We start from the raw sequence: 21,276 nt of genomic DNA, 5'->3' as shown, positions 1-21,276 counted from the left end.
AACCACCTCTGATGGTAAAGAGCTTATATTCTAAAAGAAGAAGACAAAGCTATTTCCTCTCCCTACTTCTTAAAAAGATACAGAAAAGATTCAAAGAGACTCTAATACCACAAAGGATTGTGAACACCTGACCAAACTTCTGATTGTTTTTCTGACTTTTCACCAAGAGCTGTTATGGAAAATTCCTGTGCAGCTTCTAAAAATCCTCCATTTGTGAGCCATGACTAACCTGAGGCAATGCCAACATATCAGACTTTATGACTGCAGTTCCGGGAACATGGCCACATTGAAAATCTTATCTTACTCAAACAGGTAGTATGAACCTGGCCAAAAGTCCAGATAGGTTCACAACCCAAGGCTCAAATCTCAGAACCCTATGTTACAATGGCCTGATATATGATCATTTGGGAGCTTGTTCTATTGCCACAGCTGCCACCATCATCATGGCATTTCTACATCATCTTCTCCAGTATATTTCTCCTTCTATCATCCTGTCTCTCACATCTTCCCTCATTTGCTGACTATTGGTTTCTTTTCTGGTATCTACAAATGTATCTTAAAACTCCCCTTCCAAAAACAAACTAGCCTCACTTCATCTGATCATCTACACTGTTATCCCATATCTCTGCTCTTTTTTTTTTTTGGTTAAACTTGAGAAAGCCTTCTATCCTCTCTGCCTCCACTTTCTGTTCTCACTTAATTAAGATGCCATGAAATCTTTCAATCTCATCATTCAAATAAAACTATTTTATTACCTCTTAATTGATAAATCTAATGACTTTTTCTGCGTCCTATTTCTTAACCTTTTATCAGGCTTTGACATTGTTGATCTGTTCTTCTCTTGAATACTCTCTGCTCTCTATACTTTTAGTCTTCTCTCTTGAATCTTTTTTCCCTATATGGTCCCTCCTTCTATATCACCTTTGTTGGATCATCATCTATGTCCATAGTCACTACTTTTGTCTCCCAAGAGTGTACATGAAATCCTTTTTTCTTCTTACTCTCTATTTGGTGATCTCACCGAAGCTGCCTATCCATATAAATGACTCTTACATCTACAAATTCATCTTGAATTTTCTCCAGAGTTCTAGTCTTTCAACACCAACTGCCTTTTGGATATCTCAAATGCAAATTGTCCAAATTCTCTACATGATGCCCCCCCCTCCCAAATTCTTCCACTCTTTCCAACTTCTGTTTTACTATACAAGTGGTACAAGCATCCTCTCAGTCATCTGACCTTATAGCCTTGGAGTCATGATTGATACCCACTCAAACCTGTCATTTGTATTCTTCTCTCCTGTATATATGTCCTTCTGTACACTTACATTCCTAGCACCATGTTAAAGCTCTCATCAACTCACCTCAAAACTAATGCAAGAACCTTCTAGTTGATCAAATTTCACATCACATTTTAATCCATGTTCTCCTCATCTACCAAAGTGATCTTCCTAAAGCAAGAGATGAACAATAGCCATGCTTTCCTATTTAATAAAACCCCACTAGTTCTCTATTATATGCAGTATAAAATGTAAAGATATTCTTTTAGGTTTTTCCCCTTAGTTCCTGATGATCTTTTTAGGTTTCTAATACTATATAGTCTTTAATCCAGTGAAACTTCTCACTGTTCTTTGTCCATAGTCCACTATCTACTGAATATGTGCTTTTTTTTACTGTTTATCTCCCAGGACTAGAATGTTCTTCTTCCTCACCCCCTCCTCCTGGTTTTTCCTACTTCCTGAGATGGAATCCCAGTTCTTGCAAGAGGCCTTTCCTGGTCTTTCCTTCCAACACAATCTTTTATTAACATTGTTTTTTAATCTGGTATGCACATAGTTTTGGCATTTTCTTTCCCCAATTGGAAGGTGTGTTCCTTGGGGACAAGGTCCACTTGTCTTTCCATATATTCCTAGCTCTTAGCAGATTATATTTGCATAATAAATGATCATTCTTTACTATATATACATATATAAATATATATATATATATATATCAATTAACCCACAAATAATTTATTTGCCCACCCAGAAACCATTGCTTCTTTTAAGGAAATATTTTCAATATTAATCAATTAATAAGCATTTATTAAGAGTCAACTATGCACTAAATAGGGTGCTAGGTTCTATGGATATAAATACAAAAAAAATAATTCATACTCTCAAGAAGCTTATATTTGAAAAATAAGAGCTCTGGGGTAGAATAAAATTTGTGATACCCAGAAGAGCCCTTGGTCATTGACATAGTAAGTAATGACCTAGAATTTGAATCCAAGTCCTCAGGACTCACTATTCAGTTTCCTTTCCATTATACTATGTCCCAGTAAATGTGTTGCCTTTTAGCAAACTGTTAGATGTTGCAAGATGTTATCTGTGGAGACTCAACAGTCCTCTAAAAGCAAAGGGTAGACCGGAATAACTGATCAAAGTGAAGGATCATAAGAGCATAATCATAAAGAGATATAAAATCAATCAATATAGGACTGTCTTTTGTTATAAAAGCAAAATTAAGAAGATAAGCTTTTGTTTGTCCCTCAAGATTCACAGATATCTGGTACATGAATACTCTGGAATATTATTGTTCTATAAGAAGCCATAAATGGTTGGACTCTAGAGAAGCACTGAATGAATTACAGGATCTGATGCTGAGTGGAGGAAATAAAACCAAGAGAACATTGTACACAACAACATTGTGATATGATCAACATTGATGGAAGCAGCAACTCTCAGCAGTTCAGAGAGCTAGGACAACCGTTTTAGGCTGGCTATAGACAATGTTATCCCCATCCAGAGGAAGAAAAAAAAATCCTTCAGAATCTGATGAACATTACATTCACTTTTTAAAAATATCTATTTTGTATTTCTTTCCCTTAATTCTAATTCCTCATAATGAAAATGACTAATCCATAAACATACACAAATCTGTATGTGCAATATTAACCTGACTGTTCACCACTGAGGGGATGGGGATGGGGATGGGGATGGGCATGGGGATGGGAGGGGATGGGAAGGGATGGTGAAAGGAAATTTTGTAACTTAAAAATATACATATGCATATGGAAAAATGTTGAAAAATCTTCTTAACATGTATTTGGAAAAATAAAATATCAGTTAAAAGAAAATATTCACAGAGATCATGTTTTAGTATTACTGCTTTGTTACAAAGTGATAGAATATGCTTCTTTACCAGGTTAAAAAGAAAAATATAACTGATCCAAAATATCATTTTGCCTTATTTTGATCAGTTTCAGTATTATGTGGGAGTTAGCTCAAACTAAGACAGGAGAGTTAAATACTAACTTTTCAACTTGAGTGTTTTTCCCTTAAAATGGACCATGGAAACAATGTAAAGACTAACATACTATTTTCTGTGGGGGTGGGGGGAGGGAAGCAATATTGGGGGAAAATTGTAAAATTCAAAATAAATAAAATTTTTCAAAAAATGAACAAATAGTACAAATTGGGGCGTGATTTATTGTTTTGATGATAATAAAGAAAAATGTTAATAATGCTACTTAAACTTAAATTTTGTGCATATATTTTTGAAAAGGGATAATTGTTAAGCATTTACCAACACACTAATGGATATTATGGTGTGAAGACATAAAAAGACTACATGGTCTCCCATCATGTGATCTTATGAACTAAGATTCAACTCTGCTTCCAGAAGTTCAAGGACTCCAGAAACTATTTAATAGTACATGCAATGAACTGCTCTCCTAATTGAAATTCATTATTAAATGCCAGTTAAAATTAATAGTAATATAAAAATATTAAAACAAGTATAATATCATATTAGTGCTTGTTTATCTAAACTTAATAGGAAAAATAATCAACTATAGAGCATTAACCTCCTCATTGTCAAGATTTTTTTTTTCAAATGAATAAGAGATAGCTGTGTCCTTTTTCATCATATCATAGATTTGGAGCTGGGAAGGACTTAAAGATCAGTGAGTCTAAGCCTTAATTTTACAGATGAGGAAATTGAATTTCAGAAAAATAAAGTGATTTGCCCAGGATAATCACAGAGTTAGGAAGGTCATCTGTCTCCAAGACCAGCACTCTAGTCCCTACTTGATGCTGCTTTCCTTTAATAGAAGAAAGATAAAGGACTCACTGCTAAAAAACTTTTTAAAAAATTATTCCTTTAGAAATACAATCTATATAAAATCATTATTGAAATGACTTGGAGTATTGATCTGCTATGAGAAATGACAAACAGGATAATTTCATAAAAACCTATAAAGACTTACACTAAATTAAGCATAATGAAGAGAATAGAAACAGGAGAATGTGGAACACAATTAATAGTAACATTGTTTACTGAAGAATTATGAATAACTTAGCTATTCTCAACAGTAAAATAACCCAAGACAACTCTAAATGACAAATGACAAAGCATACTATCCGCCTCCAGAGAAATAATTGATATTGTTCAAATACAGAATGAAATATACTATTTTCACTCTTTGGTTAATTTTTGAGTCATGTTATACAAATGACTAATATGGAAATGTTATATATAACATTATACATAGTAATACATAACTATATCTGATTGTTTACCATGGAGAGAGAGAGAGAAGGATAGAAGTTAGAATTCAATACCTTGAATAATTTTTAAAAGAAAGACTTCTACATTCTATTTTTATCATAATAACTTCTTCATTTAAGTTTATACTTTGATTATGAAATGTCCAGTATCCTGTGGTGTGCCCATTCACTCATTGGGGTCCCACTTCTTAACATCTTCCTTTCATTTCATATCCAACAGCTTCTTAGAGAATCTGGATGGGCATTTGCCTAGGAGGCAGGCAGTTTACATAAAATGGCTTGAGGGCAACTGTGACCCTGGGCAAGTCACTGCCTTTTTAAACTTCACTTTGCCTGTCTGGGAACTTTATATTTCTGGATGTTTGGGTATCAAATTCCTTTTCTACCCTATCCTAATATGCCATAAAGAATGAAATTCCCACAATTTAAACATATGTCCTACAACTCTGAAGAGTTTTATTTTTCCATAGAGTTGAAAGTCTTAGCATAGTGCTTGCCAGGTAGTAACCACTCAATTAGCTTTTGTTTGATAAATATAATTACTCATCCCTTTGGCTGACTTCTGGGAATTACTTGATACTAACGTATTTAAATTAAAATTCCTTTAAATCTCATCTTCTACATGAAGGCTTTCCTGCTGTATATTAATTATAATGTTCTCCCTCTCTTATCTTCAATTTATCCTTTTTATGCATTTTTGTTTGTATGTTATCTTCCCCATTACACTGTGAGCTCCTTCAGATCAGAGATTGTCTCTTATCTTTGGTTGCATTGCCATTAAATAGAACAGTACCTGGCAAGGAATAGACACTTAATAATTGTTTATTTACTGATTGCAATAGTTCTACTTAAAGTTTATAAAAGTGGATTATGCTCAATCTTGAAAAAAATGGCATCTTAATTAATATCTCCTAACAAGCATTGTAATTTTAAATGTGATCTTTCCAAGGATTAATTGATAGATGGGGACACTAGTTCAAGTACAGCTCATTTTGAAAGCACCAGATTTTGGTATAACAAAGCAACAGCATGACTCTGATTAATTTTACTCAGCTAACAACATAATGCATGGCTTCAGGGAAGAACAGATTTTCACGTTCATTTTTGATAAAAAAAAAAAATCCTAAACCAAGTATAACACATTTAATTTTTTTTAATCAGAGCCCAGATTCCAGGGCTCTAGAAGCCTGCCTTTGCAATAATGATGAAATAGAAAAATTAGTCATCTTCAATCCCTGCATTTGAAGAAATAAATATCATATATTTTGAAGTATTTGCAAGTAAAATTACACGGCATGTTTTTATATTCAAACTAAAAAGCTCAATAAGAAAAATAGTTTGTGGAGTACCTATCTCCAGCTGTCAAAAGTTTAAATTTCCTAAACTTCCTTTTCAAGCAGTGCCAAAATAATGCATTCTGACCAGCCAACTGAGGTTTTCCTTTTGAAGCTCATAACTAAAGCACATCACAGAACCTCATGAGTTGGAAGACTCTTCACATACCATCTGGTCAAAGCTGTGAGTGAACAAGACTGCCATCCCCACAAAGAGCAAACCCAGTAAGTGGTCATCCAGTCTTTACTTGAAATTTTTCATTGAGAAACACCACTATCTCCTGAGGTGGTCCACTTCACTTTGGGGATAGCTCTGAAAGTCAGGAATTTTTTCCTATACAAAAGAACTCAAATTTAACATTTTACAACTTCCAACCATTGCTTCTAGTTCTGTCTGGGGCAAAACAAAACAAGTTTCTTCAACATGAAAGTCCTTCAGATAATTTAGAGAAAGCTGCTATCCTGTCTGCCAGTCTCCAGTCTTCTTATCTTTGGGATAAAGATCCTATACTTTGTTTCACTATTTAAAAAGCTTTTTAATTAAGGTATATTCATCAATCACTGTTGATCAGAATATATAATCAAGGGGAAATAAGATAGGGACTTATAAAAATAATAACGATTTTCAGAAAACAGATCAATACACAAAGGCAAGTAGTTTTTTATAGTTCCTTTTCACATGACCTGAAGATAAACAAAATATGATGAGGTACTTTTTTAATGGAAAGAAATAACAGAAGGATAAGCTAAAAAGAAGACAAGACAAGCAAACAAGTTTGAAAGTTATCTTGCATGCATTTTTTTTTAGGATTTTGCAAGGCAAATGGGGTTAAGTGGCTTGCCCAAGGCCACACAGCTAGGTAATTATTAAGTGTCTGAGACTGGATTTGAAACCAAGTACTCCTGACTCCAGGGTCGGTAATTTATCCACTGCACCACCTAGCCACCCCTTGTATGCATTTTTGTAAGTCATATCAACTTGTATGGTGGTAAAATTATTTAACTTGAACAGCCTAGAAGCCAAGTCTAAAATGGAGCGAGAGTTGATCCATGATTTTCTTTTGTTCTGGATTCTTTGGATTCTTTGCTACTTGTGCTAATTTTTCCCTGGCAACTAATACAAAGAAAATACAAAATAAAGTTGATATGCCTTAAAAGAAAGCAAATGATACATGAGACCTAATGTCTTTGGTTTTTCTCTTCTGTTTTTATTGCCATCAACCTTTGTTCTTGAAGAGAACCAAAAAGACTTCACTAGCTTGGAGTCAAGATAAAGTTTCTCCTACTATGACAGTTCTGAGCAATATGAACTCAGATGACTTTGACCATGTTAGTCACAAATAATCTATATGAATATTTGGAGAAGAGATGTCTTTAAATTTGAACATGAAATGTTTCTTTTGAGCTACAGAAATTATGCTTTGCTCACAGAGCACAGCCTCTTCTTTGATACAGACACACCATGCTCAATGGTCCAATGCCATTCAACATCACTGAATTGATTCCAAAATTCTTTAGACAGATCTTGAGAGTATCCTTGTATTTCCTCCAATGACTTCCATGTGAGCACTTGCCTTGTTTGAGTTACCTGAAAAATAGTCTTTTAGGAAAACATACAGTTTGTATTCAAGCAGCCCATTAGAGTTAAATTCTTTGTAGTAGGGTTCGAATTCTTGGCAGTTTAACTCAAGAAAAGACTTCAATGTCTAGTATCTTATCTTGCCAGGCATCTTTCATAATCTTCCAAAGACAATTCAAATAGAAGTGATTCAGCTTCCTGGCATGGAACTGGTAGACTATCTAGGTTTCATAGGTATACAGAAATGATGTCAGCACAATGGCTCTGTGGACCTTCAGAGTTTCCCAAATACTAAACTAGCTCTGGAAAAGCATGTGTCAACCTCATATTCTTTGTGTACATCCCTGGAAATTATTTGGCCAGGAAAAATGAACTTATCCACAGTATTTAAAATTTTTCCATTTTTTGTAACTGATGGTTCCATGAGTAGATGGCATGGTGCTGGTGGGTGGAGATCCTGTGTTTTCTTTTTATTAGTTGCCAAGGAAAAATTAACACAGGTAGCAAAGAATACATACTGAGGACAAAAGTAAATCATGGATCAACTTTCCCTCCATTTTAGACTTGGCTTGTAGGCTGTTCAAGTTAAATAATTTTACCATCATACAACAGTTGACCTTGATGCCATTTTCATCCTCATTGAAGACATCTGGCAGACTGATGAAAGCATCATTCTAAAAACGATGGAAACAGGCACACAAATTTGCTTCATTCCATTGGTGACTGGGAAAGTGCCAAAGGATTTTTCATTATCCAGAACCTGTGTGAGCATCCTATCATGAAATTGATGCACAATACTACTGGGCAGTCTGAATTTCTGAAATTCTGAAATAATTTTCCACAACCAACAGTATCAAAGGCTTTGTTCAGATGTATGAATGCCATGAATAGACCTCTGCATTGCTCCTGGCATTTCTCCTGGAGTTATTGGGCAGTAAACATCATAGTGACAATTCTTCAACCCTTTCTAAAGCTACACTGGCTCTTAGATAAATTATTATCTTCCAATGGAAAAATCAGCCTATTAAAGATTCTGGCAAGAATGTTGTAGCAATGACTAAGAGACAGAGACCTCTGTTATTTTAAAGGACAATATGTTTCCTGTACTTTTATACAGAGATGGACAATGTTGTTATCTTTGAACTCCTGTGAGATAATTGCCTCCTGCTGTATGATCTGGAATATTTAAGTCAGCTTTTGTATAAGGAGTGGACCCTCTGCCTTTCTGAGCTCAGTTGGAGCAGAATCATCATCAGGCACTTTGCTACATGAGAGGAGCTTGATTGCATTAAAAGCCTCCTCTTCACTTGGAAATTTGACTAGAGAAGGATTGACTTTAATTTTAAATATATGATGAATGGATACATCATTGTATGTTGAAAACATACTGCTGAAAACACTCAACCCATATCTTCAGGACCGTGGCCCTGTCACCTCAATGTGGTTCCATCAGCACTGAGTAGTTAAGGTGTACCATGGATCTTTTGGCCCATAAATAGCCTTTGAAATAATTTTAAGCACTCTGGATTGTTACTATCAGTGTAAAACTGAATGTTATCTGTCTTCTTAATGAGTCAAGAATTCATTCTCTCTCTCTCTCTCTCTCTCTCTCTCTCTCTCTCTCTCTCTGCTTCACTTGTACTTTATTTTTGATAAAGTCAAACATTATCATCTTTGAGACAGAAGAACCATCCTGGTGGTAAAACCTGTGTATTTCTTGTTTTTCATTAAGCAGTTTCTGAATTCTGACCCAAATAAGTAAATGCAGTGCTAAACACCAAATCTTTGAAAACTGCCCACTCCTTTTCTGCTCCACTGTTGTCAACCATTATGTTGCCTTAGTTTTTGCTTTGAGTTGACAACAAACTGCTCTCACTCAAAGAAGTGCTCTAATCTATTAATATTAAGTCTTCTGGTAATTATTTTGTTTTGAAGCAACTGCTTTTGTTGAATGGGAATATTTAGTTTGAAGAGGATAAGTCTCTCTTCCATCCAGTACTCTATACCACACATTGTCTTCATCTCTCACACCCTGTCTGTCTCTTCTCCTTACAATCATATAGCCTATTAAATGTCAAAGTTTCCTGCAAAGTTTCATCCATGAAGTTTTATTGTGATTAGGTAAATGATGATGTAAAAGTCATGAACTGCACAAGTCTTCAGTAGTAACTGACCGTTCTTCCACTATTTCTGATTCCTCTTCCCAAGCACTCTCTGCAATGGCTGACAGTCTGTGCCTCTCTCTTCATTGTATAATTATAAGATTTTTCCAGAATTATAAACTTTTCCTCTTTCATTGAATTCACCAGGGTCTTCATCAGGTGGGAAAATACATACTATTGATGGTGACTTACCTGCCACTGTAAATTATATCATCATCATTATTCTGTTGTTTACTCCTTTTGATAAGGCATACAAATTTGTTGACTAGATTAGTTTTGATTGAAAAACATATACCAGTTTCACTTCACTGCAATCACTCCAGAAAAAAATGTATATTCTACTCTGACCCTGATAAGTTAGCCTTAATTTGTTAGGCTTGTTTCACACAGGATTGTTATTTGGATGCTATACTTGCTGAGTTCTCTTTTAACAAGAGTTATTCATTTTTAAGGTATACTGGAATTTATGCTGTCCATAAGCATGCACACATTTCATATACTGAAATTGAGTGGAATCATCTTTGAAAAAAGATATTGTTCATAGTTCATGCAATAGTTAACAAACTAGGGATGGATGAAGTGGACAATTTTTAAGACAACTTTTCTAACTCTTTTCTCAAACCAGGAGGTGAGCAAGAGGATCCTTCAAAAAATGTCTCATACCTAAGGAACTGACAAATCCCACTGCTACTTCAATCCAGTGAGAAAACAACCCTATGATGAGGGATACCTATGTAGAGTATTGTGACTACAGTTCCCAGTTTATCCATAACTGTTGCTTCATCACTTGCCTATCACTATAGGACTTTATGTCAGTAAAATGATATGGGTGACATATTTTGATTCATGGATACATTGGGTTTAAGTGACACAGAGTTGGATGATGTCATTGGTCTTACTCTTCCAGTCATTGAGATCCAGTGGCAAAAGTCAAGAAGATTGGTGATGGCTCAGGATGCAGTGGATAACCATGGCATCTTCAGTGTTTAACCAATCTCTTATTTCTACCCTGCCAACTTTCTCTTCTACTGCATATCTTCAAATTTCCACTTTATTTATTGTTTGATGAGTGTAAAATAAAAAATTAGTCAAACTCCTTCAATTTCACTTCAATATGTAACCTTTAATTTGGATAAGGAAATTAGTTTATCTTATTTCTCCATTCTGAACTTTAATCACTAAAGATAGTCCTTTCAGATCATTGTAACATTAAACATTTGCTGTTGGGCATATTATGTGTATCTACAGGTTAACTGAAGTAAAATGAGGATAATTTATTTGCCTTTTGCTCATAATAAGTTTGTTTGAAAAGAACATATTAAACAAGGAAGAGAAAGAGTTTGTGCAACTCAAAGATGCAAATATTGTAGTTTTAGAGAGATAACAGGAGTGACGTAGAAAGAGCACTAAACTGAAGATCAGAGGTATTTTTCAAGTTATGGTTTAGATAATATCTTCAGACTGGTAAAAAACATATGATAAAGGGCCTACAGAACTAAGGACATTAATATAATTAGACAGAGTACTATCTCTGTAATATGAAGTATAGCATCCAAATTCTTAAAGGAAATAGAGAATAAAACTATACTGGTGGGGTACCTTTACTCCCCTCCAAACTACATAAATCTAACCAAAACAAAAACCAAAAAGATAAGAAAGCAGTTAAGGTGATTCACAAGTGAATTCTACCATTTAAAAAATAATCAATTCTAAAACAATATAAGCTATTTGGAAAAATATACAAAGGAGTTCTACCAAATTGCTTTTATGACACAAATATGAAACTGATACCAAAACTTGGAAGAACAAAAACATAGGAATAAAACAATTAAAAGCTTGGATATAAATAGAAATTTTCTTAAAATGATAGAAGTGTTTATCTAAAACAATCAGTAAGCATAGTATTTTTAAAAATTATGGTATCCATTTATTTTTCTAACTGTATGTGATGATAATTTTCAACATTCAGGTTTGTAAAGTTTTCTCCCTTCCACCTTGTGAAGAAAGTAATCTGATATATGTCAAAATGAACAATCCTATTACACATATTTCCAAATTAGTCACACTGTGAAAGAAGAACCAGAACAAAAAGGGAAAAACGAGAGGACAAAAAACAAAAAAAAATTTAAGAAAGTGAAAATAGTATACTTTGACCTATATTCAGATTCCATAGTTCTTTCTCTGAATGACATTTTCCATTATAAGTCTTTTAGAATTGTCTTTGATTTCTGTTTTGCTGGAAAGAGCTAAGACTATCATAGTTGATCATCATAAAATGTTCCTGTTAAAAGTGAAGTTCTGCTAACTATATTCAGCATCAGTTCATGTAAGTTTTTCCCAATTTTTCTGAAATCTGCTTTTCTGAACCATCATCTCTTATAGAACAATAATATTCCATTACATTCACATATCACATTTTGTTCAGTCATTCCTCAATAGATGGGCATCCTTTAAATTTCCTTTTTCTTGTTACCACAAGAAGAGATTCTCTCAATATTCTTGTACATCTGTGTAATCTTTTGGGGACACAGACGTAGTAGTGGTATTGCTGGATCAAAAGGTATGCATAGTTTTATTGCCATTTGGGCATAGGTCCAAATTGCTCTCCAGAATGTTTGAATCATCTTACAACTCTACCAACAATGCATTAGTCCCAATTTTCTGGCATCCCCTCCAACATTTATCATTTCCCATTTTTGTCAGATTTGCTAATCTGATAGATGTAAGGTAGTACATCTTTTAATTTACATTTCTTTAATTCTTCATCTGAAAATTGCTTTTAGCATCCTTGGACCATTTATCAATAGGGAAATTGACTTATATTCTTATAAATTGACTCAGATCGCTACATATTTTAGAAATGAGGCTTTTATTAGAAACACTAGCTATAAAATTGTTTTCCAACTTTCTTCTTGGTTGAATTGGTATTTTTTGTGCAAAACCTTTTCAAATGAATCTAATTAAAAGGATTCATTTTGCATTTCTCTTCTTTGGTCATAAATTCTTCTTCTCACCACTGATCTAACAGGTAAATTTCTTGCTCTTTTAATTGGGTTATGGTATCATCCTTTATGTCTACCTCATCTATCCATTTCAATCTCGTCTTTGTATGAGGTGTGAGATGATGATTGATGCCTAGTTTCTGTCATACTATTTTCCAGTTTTTTCAGTTTTTGTCAAATAGTTGGTTCTTATCCCAGAAGCTAGAGTATAGTTACCAACTACTTTGTCTTGTGAACCTAACCTATTCCACTGATCCATCACTAATTCTTTTCCAATACCAAATAACTTTGAGAATTACTGCTTTATAATATAGTTTTAGATATTGTACAGATAGACAACCTTCCTTCAGGAAGCATTATATGAAATGGAGATAAGCTAGAAACCCTCCCATTGGGATCAGGAGTGAAGCAAGTATGTGCATTACCATTACCATTATCCAACATTATACTAGAAATGCTACTGATAGCAATAAAACAAAAAAAATGAAGGACTTAGAACAGGCAATGAGGAAACAAAATTATCACTCTTAGCAGATGATATGATGGAAAAATTAGAGAATCCTAGAGAGTCAAGTTAAAAATTAGTTAAAACAATTAACAATTTTAGCAAAATTAGATATGTGGATATAAAATAAAATCAAAGAAATCCTCAGCATGTCTATACATCATTGAAAAAGTCTAGCAGCAAGAGAAAGAAGAAAATCCTTTATTTAAAATTAAATTATACAAAATAATGCTAGATTTATATAAAGTATTTGGGAATCTACCTGCCAAGGAAAACCCAGGAACTAGATGAACACAATTATAAAATAACTTTCACATAAAGGCAGAAATTTAAGCAATTAAAAAAATATTAATTGCTCATGAGCAGGTTGAGTCAGTATAGTAAAAACAACAAATTTATCTAAATTAATTTATTTATTCATTTCCATCCCAATCAAACTACCAAAAATATTTTATAAAACTAAAAACATACATTAAAATCTATCTGGAAGAACAAAAGATCAAGAACATCAAGGTACTTAATGGAAAAACAGGTGAAACAAGTTGACCTAGAAGTTTCATATCTCAAATCATATAAGAAAGTGGTAATCATCAATACAATCTGGCCTTCAGAGATATGAATTTAAAATAAAAAAAACTTGGATCTATTTTTTTTCTGTCTTTACTATCTGTGTAACTTTTGGTAAGTTACTAAACTACTTTCTATAGACTTCAATAATTTCATTTGGTAAATGAAAGGGATGAATCTTAAAAGTTTTCTTCAGTTCTAATACTCCATCAGATAAATATAGATTAAAATCTGTCAAATTTGGAGAACCTACCATAGGAAGATGGTGGTGTGAGGGCAGGATTTCCCAGAAGCTCTCTTCCAAAATATTCCAAAAACCTTAAAAGTATGCCTCTAACTAAATTTTAGAGAGGAAGAACCCACAGAAAGACTCCAGTTCAAGGTAACTTGAAGATCCATGGGAAAGCTCTGTTACACCAGGGTCAGTAGATGTGGCAGTACAGCCAGTCATGCCACACTGGAGTGAAGGAGCTCCAGTCTTCCAAGAACAGTCTTCAGGGTGCCTGAGTCCCTGGGAGTTGCTGGCTTGTGGCAGTAGAAACAGTTTCCAGACCTCCCAACCCAGGGATCACCAAGACACAACTTGGAAGATCAGCAGGGAAACCTCTGCCAGAGTGAACGGAGCCCAGGCCAGCTTGGCACTCAGCACAACTGTGACCCTCAGCATAATCCTGGCCCCAGAATCAGAAGCAGGGCTGCAGAGCCACCCAGCAGAGTTGCCAGGCAGCTGCTCCCAGAGAGTTCAGCCCAGGAAAGGTAAGGGGGAGGGGGAAAACTGTTGAGGTCTCTCCACTGTCCCTGGGACATGACTCTTGTGCTTTGTCCATATTCAGACCCTGGTCACAATCTGGAGCTCACCTTTTCCATAGAGGAAGGACTCTCCTCACAGCTCCTGGGCAGAGGGGTGTGCTTGTGGTCATACACAGACCAGAGCAAAGACCAGGAGAGCAGTTAGAGTCTCTCATAAGACATTAAAGAAACTGAGGTCCTAGCAGGGGTATCCCAATAAAAAGGTCAGGAAGCGCACCAAAACCAGGACTTAGACTGGAGAAATGAGTAAAGAGAAAAAAAAGAACCTGACAGATAATTACTTTGGTCCCGTGGAGGATCAAAACATGCACTCAGAAGATGACAAAGTTAAAGCTCCTGTATCCAAAGCATCCAAGAAAAATGGGAGTTGGGCTCAGGCTATAGTTGAGCTCAATAAAAGATTTTGAAAATCCAATAAGGGAAGTAAAGGAAAAATTGGGAAGAAAAATGATAAAAATACAAGAAAATTATTAAAAGCAAGTCAGCAGCTTAATGAAGGAGATAGGAAAAAAATGCCAAAAAAAACAATGTGTTGCAAACTAGTTTAGGTCAATGGAAAAAACATTCTAAAAAGTTAATGAGGAGAAGAATACCTTAAAAGCAGAATTGACCAGATGGAAAAGGAGATAAGAATGCTCTCTGAAGAAAACAACTCCTTCAAAGTTAGAATATTTCTAAAGGAATCTGGTGACTTTGTAAAGAATCAAGAAACAATAAAACAATACCTAAAGAATGAAAATCTAGAAGAAAACATGAAATATCTCATTGGAAAAAACAATTGGCTTAGAAAACTGACAATTTAAAAATTATTGAGCTATCTGAAAATCATGATCAGGAAAAGAACCTTGATTTCAATTTTAAAGAATTTCTACAGGAAAATGTCCTGATATCCTAGAAGCAGAGGGCAAAATACAGGTTGAGGGAATCCACCAATTACCTTTTGAAAGAGATCCAAACAAAAATAACTCCCAGGAATATTATAGCCAAATTTCAGAACTCCCAAGTCAAAGATAAAATATTACAAGCAGTCAGAAAGAAACAATTCAAGTATCACGCCACTACAGCCAGGATTACACAGGACTTAGAAGCATCTAAATTAAGGGTTTATAGGGCTTGGAGTATATATTCAGGAGGTAAAAGAGTTTGGAATGTACCAGGAAACAACTACCAAGCAAAACTGAACATTCTCTTCCAAGGGGAAAAGATGTAAATTCAATGGAATAGGTGAATTGCAAATTTTCCTGTTGAAAAAAGAGCTGAACAAAAAGTTTGATCTTCAAGCACAAAACTCAAGTGAAGAATAGAGAGAGCGGACAAGGTATTTAATGATGTTGAACTGCTTGTATTCCAACAAGGAAAGATGCTACTGATAACTCATATGAACCATCTCAATTAATAGAGTAGTTAGAAGAAGCTTATTTAGACAAGGCTCATGAGAGTGTCGAATATGAAGATATAATATATTATAAAGATGGAGTCAATGTACTGCAAGAAAGGGAAAGAAGAGGTAGAATGGGCTAAGATATTTTATATAAAAGAGTCAAGAAAAAGCTTTTGCAATAGAGTGGAAGAGGAAGGGGGAGGGAGAATGAATGAGCCTTCATTCTCATCAGAAATAGCTCAGAGAGGAAAAAAATATATATACTTAATAGGGTAGAGAAATATATCTTACCCCAAAGAAAAAAGGAGAGGAAGGGGATGGGAGAAAGGGAACAGAGGGAGAGGGGATGTAGGTGATAGAGGAGAAGGTAGTTCATGGAAGAGGGTAGTCAGATACCACACACTTTTTTGTTTTTGTGCAAGATGATTTAGATTGGGTGACCCGCCTGGTACCACACAACTGGGTGGTTTTTGGGCCTCTAAGGTGCGATTTTGGCTCTGGTCATCCTGACCCAAGGGCTGTGCTCTGTTGGCTGCACCACTCAACCGCCCCATGGAACACTTTTGAGGAGGGAAAAAAGTGAAAGGAAAAAGAAAATAGAATGTGAGAGTGGGGAGGAATGGATGGAGGGAAATATAATCAGCAGTAGTACCTATGTGAAAAAATATTGTACTTCTCTAATGGACAGATAAAGAATGTGATCCAACCCAGAGACAGAACTGATAGTATCTGAACACAGACTGAAGTACATTTTTTTTCTTTCTTTCAACTTACATGAGATTTTTCTAATTTTGTGGGAAAGGAGGAGGATTCTGTTTATTCTTATCACAAGACTATTTTGAAAATGAGTTAATAAATTAAAATTTTTTCAAATTTGGAAAAATAACTAAAAATGGTATAAAATTCAATGTTCATAGGTCTTCAAGAAAATTTTACCATATTCTACTGTTGATGAAATAAAATTGTTGCAAACTAACAATAGAAAATAATTAATAAAAACTTATCATATTCTTTGACCCAGAAATCCCTTTCTCAAAATATGTTTCAGGGATATAACAAAGAAACAGTTTTCTTTGCAATAGCAACAAAAAAATAAATAAAACTGAATATTTGCATTCTCTTCTTCATATCCTGGCCTCCTTTATGTCTTCTTTTCCTAAATAGTGGCTTGGTCAACCAGTTTTGAACAAATTTTTATCTCTTTCAAGTTCTGTTCATTTTACTTTTACTATGAATTTTTGCCTTCAACAAAGCTGATTTTGATTGCATCTTGAGCAAGCATTTGCTCAAGGAAAAAAACACAAAACTTAAAAGACTAGAAGGGAATTCAAAGTCAATAAATGGCTAATATTTCTTTTTTTAATTTCTTACCATTGCAATCAGAACATAAAAAATGTTACCATTTTATTGGTCATGAAATTATCTTTTACTTTTTATTTAATTTATGAGAGTCTTAATCTATAATGAAAATACATTCATAAACAACCAACATTGTCTGAGTTGCTTTCTAGCCTGTGGCCACTCTCGTTTTATACTGTGGCTGTTCATAACTGCTTATAATATTCCCTTTAAAGCCAATTTTATTATTAAGATGTAAAATGTTCTCCACATCTTTCCAAAGTAATCCATTAAATGTAGAATTTCCTTCAAGTTCAATTTTCAGAAATTTATATGGATCTCATTTAACCTGGATAAACTCAGTAGCACCTTCCAAAAATAACTATCAGTTCGAAAAAGTCAAAATTGACTAAGTACTCATCATCTTATGAACTTGGATAAGGAGGCTAATCAGAGAAAAGATGGATCTTGTGCACAAAGTCATTATCCTACACAATTATTGAAAGAGATACACAGTAAGCAGAATGCCAACTCCAGACATAACAAAGGAGAGAGAAACAAGGTGCTATGATAAAGAAAAAAAACAGGTGATACCTAGCCTGGAAGCAAATGTGTTTAGCATATTCTGCTACTTAGAAAGTCTTCACAGATAAGAAGGAAATTATATTAAGGGCAGAGATGTAGATGGTTGAGAGTAGTCTCTAATAATCAAGAGAGGATAAAAATTGAGCAATATAGGAGGAAGAAGGGAGAAATACTGGGATAATGAGGTGACAAAAGAATTCTAGCTGAGGAGACAACTGTTCATATGTGCAGTTGCATGTTTCATACATGAAATTTTTCTTTCTGTTAATGAAGAGATTTTACCATGTGCTTATAAAGTGAAGAAAAATTGATCACATGAGTTCTATTTTGCTCTTCACTCATTCTGAACTATCCTTTCCATTCTCGCAAACATTTATTCAGAATGCAATAAAAATCAGCCTATATTTATATAAAGACAAAAATTCATTTTAAAAGTACACAGAGAAAATGAACAACATTTTATAAAGACAAATCTGATTGATACTAGTTGATCAAGGAACTATTTTTGAAGAGCAGGATAGGAAGCAAGGCATGATAAGAAAAACAGAATACAAATCTTCACTAGGTTCTAGGAGCTATGCAGCAAGCAGTCATACAAGCATCCAGTTCTATTCATCCAAATAACTATTTGATCAAATTAGTTAGCCAAACAAGGTTTCAGCCACCAACAATTATATTCACTTTGGGACATCAGCTCCCTTCACTTTCAGTCAGCTCATCACTGACATACATCTGTTCCCCTGGAATCCTTTCCTCTTTTCACAGCTCAAAATTTCCCATGGTTTCCCCCTCTCCCTCGGGATTCATGGCAACCTTTATCTTCCAGCCCTTCCTTCCAAAAACAAAGATTATACTTCTTATCAATTTCTGTGTCAATAAGGGGTTACATGTTCAAAACTGAAAGAAAATTTCTTCATTTATTTTTATTTTTTTTAAAGTCTGGTTATAAGCATTGTTAATTTAACTAATGCAATCTCGTTAAACAATATTCCCTTAATACTGAAATTTCAATCTTTCCTTTGTGTTTTGATCATTATGTGTGTGTGTATAATAGATATGTCCTGTATTCTGGCAAATATACATATATATTGTATTCCTGTAATTACATATATATTTACATATAGAGATGAGAGAGATGGAGAGATTGAGAAATAGAGATAGGATAGAGATTAGAGATAGAGATGAGAGAGATAGAGACTGTGATCAAGATAGAGAAATCGAGATAGAGATGATAGAGAGAGATGATAGAGCTGGGGCTAGAAATAAATGAGATAGATATAGATATATAAATAGTTAAATATACAGTGGGTAGAGTGCTGGCCCATTACTGAACTTTGAATGTCTCGCAACTAGGACCATCTCCATTCTGATTCATAACTGGCCAGATGGCTCCAGAGAAGAAAATGAGGCTCATGAAGGTAGACTGGTTTGAAACTTCCCAGAACAGGGGAAAAAAACTGCCTTTGAAATGCCTATGCCCATATCTGAGGCATAAATCCAGAATTCTCAAAAGCAAAATTCAATCATCTTTTTAATCATCTTTACATATAAATGACCAGAAAATCCTCATTCTACGATTTTACATAAATGACAAATAACCTGATTACAAAGTAAATTGTTGAATCCACACATTGTTTCCCATATCTGCACAAAGTTAAACTGACACTGACAGAAATTAACACATTGATTTTCCTTAAAATGGAGTCTATAGAGAGGAAAATAGATGAGGGGGTTCACAAGTAAGTAGCTTTTCATTAATACATTTATATATAATGCATACCTTAAAGTAGATCTTAAACCCATAGATATTTAGCATAGCTAGCTAAATAGCCTAAAATTGTTTAAAATAACATTATATAAATAATAGAATAGCTAGCTATGCCCTTAATGCAATATTTTAAAAAAGAATAAAGTATTTGCTTCTCTAGGAAAAAAGTATGCCTTTATAGACATCCATTTTCTTTTCCCCATGAAATTTCATTTCTCACGAAATCTAAAATGTTGCACATGCCTCCCACAACCCACACCACCCCTATGCAAAACTAAGATATGCAAGTCTGAAACATGATGTCCAGCCCCTTTAGGGAGACTGGATTAGGATGTTTGAGTAACTGTGATGATCAAATTAGCTGGAAAACTTCAAGTTCCTTATTTCATTTTGTATACTCCAATAATTGAACTATTGAAAAAATGGTTAGAAAATAAGCCGTGTCAAAATTTAAACCTCAAATGAAAACATCTCTAAAATTATAGCACTAGTGATATTATGTTGACTTTGCTATATTTAAAGATAACAAAGAAGGAGAGAATATATTCTTACCGAGGTCAGGCTGGCATCCTTCACTGAATGATATATCATCAATTGCAATGGTTTCTTCTTCTCCATCAGTTGAAAACCTTTGGCCTTGAATAACAACCTGTTGTACATCAAAAGAAGAAAATAAGAAATGGGGGCGGCTAAGTGGTGCAGTGGATAAAGCACTGGCCCTGGAGTCAGGAGTACCTGGGTTCAAATCCAGCCTCAGACACTTAATAATTACCTAGCTGTGTGGCCTTGGGCAAGCCACTTAACCCCATTGCCTTGCAAAAAGCATTAAAAAAAAAAGAATATGCCGAAAATAAGAAACATCACTACCACACTGTCATATAAAATGAGTTTTAAATAGGAAGGTGTCACATGAATGAAAAGAATACCAGACAAATTTAAAAATAGATGTTATCACATACCACATAAAATCCCCTGGAAGGGACCACCTAAGTGGTACCATGGATACAGCACTGGCCTTGGAATCAGAAGAATGTGAGTTCAAATCTGACCTCAAAAAATTTCTTGCTGTCTGACTCTGGGGAAGTCACTTATCCCTGACTTCCTCCAAAAAAAAAATTTAAACTTTCCCTGAAGAGAGGAAAATACAAAATCGTATAAGTATCTACTTGAGATCTACTGTATGTGTTCAACAATATATTTTACAAATGGTATTCTTCAACCTGCAGCTAAGGGATACAGTGGATAGAGTGCCCAACTTGAACTCAGGAAGACTCAACTTCGTGAGTCCAAATTTGAACTCAAACACTTACTAGCTGTTTGACCCTGGGCAAGACATTTAACCCGGTTTTCCTATAAAATGAATAGAAAAAAAAATCACTCTAGTATCTTCATCAGGGAAACTCTGAGTGGGTTTATAAAGAGTTGGACATAACTGAACTGAATGAACAACAAAATGATTATAAATACCCATCTTTAGGCTGCACCTCTGTCTTTAAGTGACAGTCAAACTGGTAGAAAAGATCTGTCTGGTCATTTTCAAAAACAAGACCAATAAACCTTTATCAGATATCCTGCTAATAGATGTCTCACTCTAGTCAAGTTTCCTGATTTACTAACACTAAAAATGCAATTTATCCTCTAAGTATAACCTTTCGTTTAGCTAGTCTACTAAACTAGATGGCACACTAGATGGAATTA

The 21,276-nt window shown here is 34.5% G+C and overlaps 1 protein-coding gene across 1 annotated transcript in view; it reads right to left on the bottom strand.

The window, feature by feature from the left end:
* The window catches only part of MALRD1 (MAM and LDL receptor class A domain containing 1), an 879,021-nt gene that overhangs the window by 801,122 nt on the left and 56,623 nt on the right, over positions 1-21,276 (bottom strand). Inside the window, exon 7 of the mRNA XM_074195229.1 lies at positions 20,131-20,227. Coding sequence (XP_074051330.1) covers positions 20,131-20,227 — 97 coding nt within the window. The remainder of the gene's footprint in view (positions 1-20,130; positions 20,228-21,276) is intronic.

The sequence above is a fragment of the Macrotis lagotis genome, chromosome 7 (assembly GCF_037893015.1).
Source record: "Macrotis lagotis isolate mMagLag1 chromosome 7, bilby.v1.9.chrom.fasta, whole genome shotgun sequence".
Taxonomy (NCBI): Eukaryota; Metazoa; Chordata; class Mammalia; order Peramelemorphia; family Peramelidae; genus Macrotis; species Macrotis lagotis.
The sequence above is the reverse complement of the archived record's forward strand: the minus strand, read 5'-3'. Positions and strand labels throughout refer to the sequence as shown.